At 41.4% G+C, this 9,234-nt stretch overlaps 1 protein-coding gene across 3 annotated transcripts in view; it reads left to right on the top strand.

The window, feature by feature from the left end:
- The window catches only part of CUNH11orf80 (chromosome unknown C11orf80 homolog), a 97,836-nt gene extending 88,617 nt beyond the window's left edge, over nt 1–9,219 (top strand). For 2 of the 3 annotated variants that reach the window (XM_010635867.3, XM_019209246.2), the window contains exons 14-16: nt 5,693–5,771; nt 8,741–8,937; nt 9,035–9,219. In XM_010635867.3, coding sequence (XP_010634169.1) covers nt 5,693–5,771; nt 8,741–8,937; nt 9,035–9,100 — 342 coding nt within the window. In that variant the 3' untranslated portion in view covers nt 9,101–9,219. The remainder of the gene's footprint in view (nt 1–5,692; nt 5,772–8,740; nt 8,938–9,034) is intronic. The other variant, XM_010635866.3, reaches the window with a different exon arrangement.
- Nucleotides 9,220–9,234: the final 15 nt, after the last annotated feature.

Raw genomic sequence — 9,234 nt, 5'->3', positions numbered from 1 at the left:
AAAAAATATATATATACTTTTCTTTTTTTTTTAAATTTAATTTATTGGTACATTCTAGGTAGACAGTACAGTTACATTCATTACTGGGATCTTGTACCTTTACATGCCAGGTCTTGGTTCTCATTTTTTCCCCTGATATATACTTTTCTATATAGAATAGCTCTATATCCATTCAATTGAATTTTTAGTTAAAACCCTTTGCATTTTCCAGACTATGTAAAGAATTTTCAAAACTCAATAACAAGTCAAATAATATTTGAATATATTTCATAAGAGAAGATTCAGATATACAAATGGCAAATAATCATTTAAGAAAGATGCTCAGAACTGGACATAGTGGTGCATGCCTCTAATCAGACACTTGGAAGCCTGGGGCAAGAGGATCTCAAGTCCTAGGTCTGCCTTGGCAGCTCAGCAAAACCCTGTCTTAAATTTTTTTTCTCCAGGTACAAGAGATTGAATTCAGGACCTCAATAGTGCTAGGCAGGCACTCTACTACTGAGTCACATGAACATAGGAAGTGCTTACCTAGCATGTGTGAAGCCATGGGATCAATCCTCAGTACTTAGAAGGAAAAAGATGCTAAACATAATTTGTCATACTAAAAATTCAGATAAAAAGCACAATGCGATACCATTTCACACTCACTTGAAATAAGACTTTACTATTGGCGTTGGTGCTCACCTATAGTCCCAGCTCAGAAAGATCACTTGGGAAAGGGCAAAGTTCAGTTCACTAACAACCATCCATACTTTCAGGGTGAGGCATGTGTCACCATCAAAGGACCTAGATCATATGAGCAGAGAGATTCCTTGGGATCTAGAAGTGTTTCAGCTTCTGAAGCCCTTTTACTTGAACCTCTTTGTATTCTAGTGTGATCTCAAAAAGAAATGATCTGACCTCTTTACCCTATTCTTTGGCTATAATGATAGCTCACAGCCTTGGAATTTTCATAACCCAATTAACCAAGCAGATGATGTCTAGTGAACTCAAGGTCTTTCCAGTGGCCATAGGTCTTGGAAGAAAGAAGCATTTTCTGTATCTAATGTATGCCAAAATTTCAACTTTAAACTCCATAAAGATATTATAAGTCGTCATAGTTTTCCCATCTTGCAGATAAGGAAACTGGTTACAAAAGTAGCTAATAAGTAGCAAGGCTAAGATTTGTACTGAGATTTCCTTGCTCCAAATCCAAGTAACACTGTGACCATGTAAGACTGAGTGGCAAAAGTGTAGCACACACAGTTATATACAGTATATAATATTTGATAATGAAATAAATGACTATGTTATTGGTTAAAAAAAAAAAAGACATGGGCTGGGGATTTAGCTCACAGATTCGGTGGCCTGCCTCGCAAGCGCAAGGACCCGAGTTTGATTCCCAGTACCAAAAAAAAAAAAAAGAAAAGACAGAGTGGCAAGCCCAGGAAAGAAGAGCAAGCCAGAGCATCAGGTAAATCCCATGTTTCACTGAAGATCATCAGTAATGACCACTTAGTGATAACTAATTTGTTAGTGGCACAAGAGTGGCACCCAGTGGCTTCGGCTACAAACTACATGATTAAGGATGACAGGTCAAATTATTTTACCCCTGGGCCAGTCCCTCATTTTCCGTTCCTAAAGGAAAGTTAGACTAGCTGACACTCTTTGCATAACAAAGAATAAATTAACCAAACAGCTATTATATAGTTTGTAGAAATGGAAGAAATAAGAGAATATATATTTAGAGTGTTATAGAATATATTGAAGAAAAGAGGTCATGCAGGCATGGAAATTTAATACCTGGGTATCCGAACAAACAGTGGGTAAGGAAGGAGTAGACAAGATAATACTCCAGAGCTTAATGTATAGATGTGTTTAGGGACAGAGAACTTAAACCCGGAAAGAGCAGGAGAGGTAAAAAGTAGTCAATTTCCCAAGGAAAGACATTATTTCTTTAAGGGTCATTCTTTACGAATATATGTTAAATCCAAGCAAGTGTAATAGGAAGAAAAGGGTTAAAGGTGTAGGGAAAGTGGGAAGGTAGGAGAAAGGTAATAAGGGGAAAGAAAAAAATATGAGAAAATGAAAAAATGGAAATAAAGTGTTTGTAAATGGGGCGGGGAGGAGGGGGTGAAGGGAGGGCAGAGACAAGGGAAAAAAATGAGAACCAAGACCTGTCATGTAGAGGTACAAGACCCCAATGATGAATGTAACTGTACTGTATACCTAAAATGTACCGCTAAACTCAAAGAGAAAAAAAAATCCAAGGAAGTGTATCCCAAGGACAGGGCCTCTTCTAGGGCTCAGATGATGAATGGATAGTTAATGTTCTCATAGAGATCATGTGGGCAATTACTTGGTATGACCCATTTCACAAAAGAGAAAAGTTTATATATCTATGTAATTTTCAAGACTAGAATGAATAGCAGAAAACAAAAGCTTTTTCTCAAAGAAAAAAATTTTGGAAAATTTCTCAGTATCTCCTGAATTCTTGCTCGCCCACCTTCTTACCTTCCTACCTCCCTCCCTTCCTGTCCACCCCCATCCATTTTTTTTTCTTTTGTAGTACTAAGACTGAACTCAAGGGCACTCTACCACTCAGCTGTATCTCCCATCATTTTTATTTTGAGATAGGATCTTGTTAAATTACTATACCTAGCCTCGAACTTGCAATCCTCCTGCTTTAGCCTCCAGAGTAGCTGGATTATAGATGTGCATTACCACATCCAGCATTACTGTGTCTTTTTTCATACCTTTGCTCCATCCATTTTCCTTGGAATGCAGTTACTTAAAAATTGAAACTTGTTTTCATAAACAGTATATGATATCTTTGTGTGTGTGTGTGTGTGTGTGTGTGTGTATACCGGGGATTAAACTCAGGACCTTGTGCTTGCAAGTCAGGCAGTGGCACCACTGAGTTAAATTCTGGCCCCCATATGATATCTTTTTAATTGTGATATAATTCTCATACACTAAGATTTACCATTTTGAAGTATACAATTTGGTGGTTTTAAGGATGGTCACTGTATTGTGCAACCATCACCACAAATTCCAGAACATCTTTATCACACCAAAAAGAAACTGTACCTATTAGGTTACTGGCAACCACTAATCCACTCTCCCTCTGTGGATTTGCCTATTCTGAATATTTCTTGTAAATGGAATCATAAAATATGTGGCTTCTTTCGTTTGCAGGGTTTGTCTTGTAACATGTCATAGTACTTAATTTTTATGACTCTATAATCTTTCTTTTTAAATAGATAGACCACATTTTATTTATTCATCAGGTGATATTCAAATTTTTCCCACTTTTTAAATATTATAAATAATGCTGTTTTTGAACATTTTTGTGGCCATATGTTTGAAATTCTCTTGGGTATATCCAGGGTATAATAGAAAAATATGTGTTTAAATTTTTAAAATGTATTACTGTAAGACACATTGCCTTTAATCTCCCTCACAGTACTCCACCTTGCTTTGAACACATTTATCCCATTGTTCTTGCAGCTTTCTGAAGCAACTCTGAAAGTCCTCTTTTGTATTTCTATTGTACTGTCCTAAATTGCGTCCACGTTTACCTTTCATGGTCAGTTTGGCTTTGGGAAGAGCTAGAAGTTGCACAGTGCCAGATCTAGTGCATACAGAAGATGAGCCTTTCCAGCAACAGCATTTATGGTATTTTTGATCACACCTTGTAAAGACACAAAAGGGGGCTTGCAGAACTGCTTCAGGAAGTGACAAAAATGTTGGGATAAATGTGTGAAGTGAGGGAAGATATTTTGAGGAAATTAATGGCAATGTGTCTTTTACTAAAATAACTTTTAAAAAAATTTTAATATTTACCATATATTTTGATCACCCATTGTATCTAGGAGTAGAGTTGCTAGATCATATTAATAACACTGTGTTTAACCCAGGGCACCACAAATGCTAAGCTCATCCTCTACTTGACCTATACCCACAGCCAGTTTAACTTCTTAAGACATTTCTAAATCATTTTCCAAAGTTTTGGCACCATTTTATGTTCCTGTTAGCACTATACTAGTGCTCCAGTTTCTTCATATCCTTGTCAATGGTTGCTTTTATTTTATTTTCACTATTATTATTGCAACCCTAATGGATTCAGTGATTTTTTTTTTTTTTTTGAGACAGGGTCTCATTATATAATTCAGGATGGCCTTGAACTCACTATGTAGCCCAGGCTGGCCTCTAACTCCCAGTGATCCTTCTGCCTCAGCCTCTGAAGTGCTGGGATTACAGGTGTGCACCACCATACTTGGTTTCTCGTAGTGTTTTAATTTGCATTTCCCTAATGAATAACGCTGATGAATGATGCTGAGAATCTTTTCATTGCTTATTGGCAATTTATATTTTGGTTGGAGGGATATCTTCACATCTTTTGTCTATCTTTTAAAAGGGTTGTTACTTTATTGTTATGAGTTATTTACTCTTGATAAAAAATACTTTATTTGCAAATATTTTATTTCATTCTTGTGGTTTACTGACTCCTCATAATTTCCTTTGAAGTGGGTTTTTAATTTTTATGAAGAGGACGTATATTTTTTGTTTGTATTCTTTTTTTTCTTCTTCTTCTTTTTTTTTTTATTGAGTTTATTGGTACATTTAGGGATACAGTACAGTTACATTCATTGTTGGGATCATGTACCTTTACATGGCAAGTCTTGATTCTCATTTTTTTCCCCTTACCTCTGCCCTCCCTTCACCCCCTCCTCCCCTCCCCATCTACAAACACTTTATTTTCATCTTTTCATTCTCTCACATTTTTTTCTTTTCCCTTTTTGTTCTTCCCCTACGTATCACACCTTCCCTACATCTTTAGCTCCTTTCCTCCCATTTCTAAATGTCAGTAATCTTATTAGAATCTTATGCATTGTTGCAGAATATTCACACCAGGGAAACTATTCGGTATTTACACATGTTCTTCTTCTTAGTATTGGGTATTCAACCCAAGGTCTTTGCACTGAGCTACATCCTCAGCCCTTTTCTCATTTTGTTTTGAGACAGGACCTTGCTAAGTCACTAAATTACCCAGGCTGGGATTGAATTTAGAATCCTTCTGCCTCAGTTTCCTGTGTATTAGGGTTACAGGTTTGTATTGCCATGCCTGGTTTATATTTGTATTCTTGTAAAGAAAAATGGGAGGATTGAGTTCTGGTCTCAGTCAATACCTTTGTTTCCCTGTCCTAATTGGACCAACCGGTATGGCAAGCTTTTGAGACTATGCATGACTATAGAATGTGCCCTATGCTTCCTATGTTTGACTCTGTCAGCCCCTTGGTAATCACTTACCTTGTGTAAGACACAAGGGACAAAAAGTATGTAAAGGGACAGAAGTATGATGAACATTATCTTTCAAGGGATTTAAACTATAGATAATAGATGTATTAACATAAAAATGATGAACTGGGCCTTGGAGAGCATACTTCAGATTCCAAGGAGACAATAGGGAACTGTCTGGATTTCAGAGAAGGCAGGGTGTGTCTGAAGTGGCCACACTGACCTGCAGAACAGGCCACAGAAGGAGGCCCTAAAGGCTGGAGGCTGGGTAGGGGATTCACCAGCGAGGATCAAGTTAAGACAGTTAGGTGAAGACAGTTCTGTGTGATCAGTGAAGCCACCAGGCACACTCCTGCCTCACTAGGGCTCATTCATTCTGCAAAACTCACTTGCGACTTCTAAATTTTGTAAGCAGCTGATTCCAGAGAAAAACAATTCAGCCCAGAGCACGGAGGATGCACATGAGAGCGGCAGCCCAGAGCTTCTTGCAGGTAAGGCTTGAATTTTTCAGTTAAGTTCTGGATGAAAATTGTGAAAGTAAGAATTGTGGCTCAAACTATCCCACTGTGCCTTCAACCACAACTACATCCTTCTGGAATCTGGTTGGCTCCCACTGCCATTGGGGTCTTCCAGGGCCTCAAGCAGGCATTTTCTCCCCAAAGCTGGTATGATAGGACTTGAAAATTTTAATATAGTTTGTACTGTTACAGATAGCAGTAGGTGATGGATCAGGAGAGAGGGTACTAAGAAAAATCAGGGCCTAAGTTGGTAATGGTTAATACTCTGTTTTGGGCTGTGGTGGCTACTCCTGGGTGCAGATACTACCTCAGACTTGATGTGTGTTATGAGGAAGTGTCACTGTATATAAATGATAGCAATTATACTGTCTTTCTTCACATAGGTCCTCATACTTCAACAGTGTGGGGCCAGCAGCAGCAGGGGTAGTAGCAGTACAGTGTAGTCTGGCAGGTACAGGGCACTGTTCTGGAGCTTTTACGGTATATTAATGCTCTTAGTACTCAAAATAATCCTATAAAGTAGGAAGAGGAGCTGAATTTCAGCCTGCTGTCGCCAGAGCCCATGCTTTCTCCACTGTGCAACATGAGCCTTAAAATCTAGATGCTGGTTCCTTGAGCTGTTGTGCCCTCTCACTGGCATGCATTCTGTGCTCCGTGTGGGCAGGATCGCTGAAGAAAATCACTGAAAAGCTGTGTTTTGATGCCTCCACCACACATCCACGGTCTGTTCACTCAGGAGCCTTTCATTTGTCAATCCTTTGCCTTATCTTTCTGGGCCTTTCTCCACGACGGCTACTTCAGTCCCCCCACCCACCCCCCAACACCTGTCTTTTGAGGCCCTGGGGCTTGAACCCAGGGCTTTATACAATCCTCCTTTTTTGTTACAAAAGTCTTGCTGAGTTGCCCAGGCTGGCATCAAACTTGTGATCCTCCTGGCCTCAACCTCCTAAGTACTGGGATTACAGGTGTGTTCCACCATGCCCAGTGGCTACGCCATTCTTAAAAAAGAAAATCTACCTGGCCTCTTTTCCCAACTTCGTCTCCTACTTTACTTTGCTGATTTCTTTCTCAAGAAATTCACCAACTTGTATTCCTCCCACTGCAGAACCTTAACAGTGTGGGGCCCTATCCCCTTCAGGTTCAGGACATCACCCTTCCTGCTTTCTCAGAACTTGCTTGTATCAATTATCACTTCTGCACCTTCAACTATTTTCTTCGTTCTTTTCCTTTAGCCTACCAATCTCTCATTTCTTCAGAAGTAAATCTCTTGGACCTTGAATTTACCCCATATATCCTCTCAGTCTCTGTCCAGCCCATTTCAGCCAAGGTTCTCAAAAAAGGTTACACCAGATGCAGTGGCACACACCTATAATCCCAATACTAGGGAGGCTGAGGCAGGAGGATTGCTGTGAGTTCAAGGCCAGGCTGAACTACATATCGAGACCCTGTCTCCAAAATAAGTAAATAAATACCCCCCTAAAAAACCCCAAAACAAAAGCAAATTACATGTACCCCCCCCTTTCCAGAACCTAAAGCACTTGCTTTCTTTGTGGCCTCTCTAGTTACCAAATTGTTCTTTAGCTTTACCATTTGTAAACTATTTGCAGAATTCAGCACTGTAAGAATGATTTATTTGGTTCTCTTTCCTACCCTTCCTCTCCCACCACCTTCTTCTAGCCGTCATTAAACAGTGCTCATTCTAAACTCCCTTCTAGCTCCTGTCTTCCATCCAGTTTTTGACCACTGCCTCTGGGCTCATGATTACCAAATTGGTATCACTTGTTCAGGCCTCTCCTGCGCATCAGAGGGAACCTTATCTGCTCAGTGGGCAGCTCCACATGGAGGTCCCATTGACACCTCAGTTTTTTCCCTCCTGATGCCTTGCCTTCTGCTCACCACAAGTCAGCTCCCCTTACTTTATAGTCTTGTCATAGGACCACTATCTCTGAAACTGTCTCACCATAACTGAAATATCGGATTAATTCCCTCACTCCCATGTTCCACATGCAGTTGTTGATCACCAGGCCTGTCAGTTTGGCCCGATGACTACTTTGCTGATGGCACCTGCATCCCCACCACCTTCACTTCTCTTGAGCTCTTGAAACTCTCCTGTCTCTAGTTTTTGAAGGAAGTCAACCTTTGACAGGATCATTCTAACATAAAATCAAGAATATATCTCTCCAGTCCTTAAAATGCTTCACTGGCTTCCTAAGTTTCCTGGGGATAAAAATGTTTCTTACTTAGCCTTTTCTGATTTCTGCTAATCTCCTAGATTTATCTCCTAGAATCTCCCTCTCCCTCCGTCTCTGTCTCACACACACACACACACACACACACACACACACACCCCTTGCATTTGTATAAACTTTATTTGCTTGATTTTCAGAATGGAATTCTTTTTATTTGCAAACTCAGTTCGGGATCTTCTGGGGGGGGGGAACCTTTCATCACCTCCGCATGGTTAAGTTAACAGATTCCTTCTCTTTTACCTCTGGGTTTTGTGCACACTTGGGCATCCCTCCCAGCACCTGAGCTTCTCCTAGGGAAAAGCTCACTTTTCTATATTGCCGGGACCTCTTCAGGAAGAATCCATAGATTTAAAGGCCCTTTAAATTTGCACAAGTAAATCAGCAATAAGAAAGTGCCTATAGGCACTGCCCAATACCATAGGAGAGAGGACGGGGCTGGCTTGCTTTCCTAGGAATCAGAGCTTAGCAGGGAAGGAAGAGCTTGATAGTGCAGACTTCATGGGCAATCTGTATTTGAAAAGTCAGAGGAGTCTAAGCCTCCAAGTGAGGGCTCTGTAGAATCCCAGAGGCCGCTTTCAGAGCCAGCTCAGGTGGGACAGAGGGGCCTGAAACAGCCCTGAAGGCCCTGTAACTGCAGGGTTTTGATCTGGACAGGACCTGGGAATAAGATGAAGTGGGTTTGCTTTCTCCTAGAAATCAGCAGGCAAGCACAACGCAAGAGGCCCAAAAGCGACAGCTTCTGCCATGGCCAGGAGGAGACGCTAGCTTTCATGACCTCACATCGCGCGGAGCCCCACGACGCTTCTCTCACCCCGAGGGAAGAGGAGGCCCGCACAGTCCACGACAGGGCCCCAGCCCCAGAGAGGGCAAGCTCGGGCAGCGGCTTGGAGGTAACGGCGAGCTCCGTACAGAGAAGGGCGAGGCAAGAGCGGCGGGGACCAGGCCTCTGAGGAAGGATCCTTAACCTGGACTCTTTTACTCCCGCAGGATGCACTGTGGCTGCAGGAAGTCTCGAATCTGTCCGAGTGGCTGAGTCCTGGCTCTGGGTCATAAACTGTGCCACTCCTAAAACTCTGGGGGATCGAGAAGCTGGAGGGGGCAGCGTGACAGCTGGTTTAATAAAGTTGCTCCACACGCATGCGCCGAGTCTGCTCCAGTACCTGGGCGGGGGTGGGGGCGGGGCCCGA

This window comes from Fukomys damarensis, unplaced genomic scaffold, assembly GCF_012274545.1.
Source record: "Fukomys damarensis isolate Sample0158 unplaced genomic scaffold, DMR_v1.0_HiC HiC_scaffold_27, whole genome shotgun sequence".
Lineage (NCBI taxonomy): Eukaryota > Metazoa > Chordata > Mammalia > Rodentia > Bathyergidae > Fukomys > Fukomys damarensis.
The sequence above is the reverse complement of the archived record's forward strand: the minus strand, read 5'-3'. Positions and strand labels throughout refer to the sequence as shown.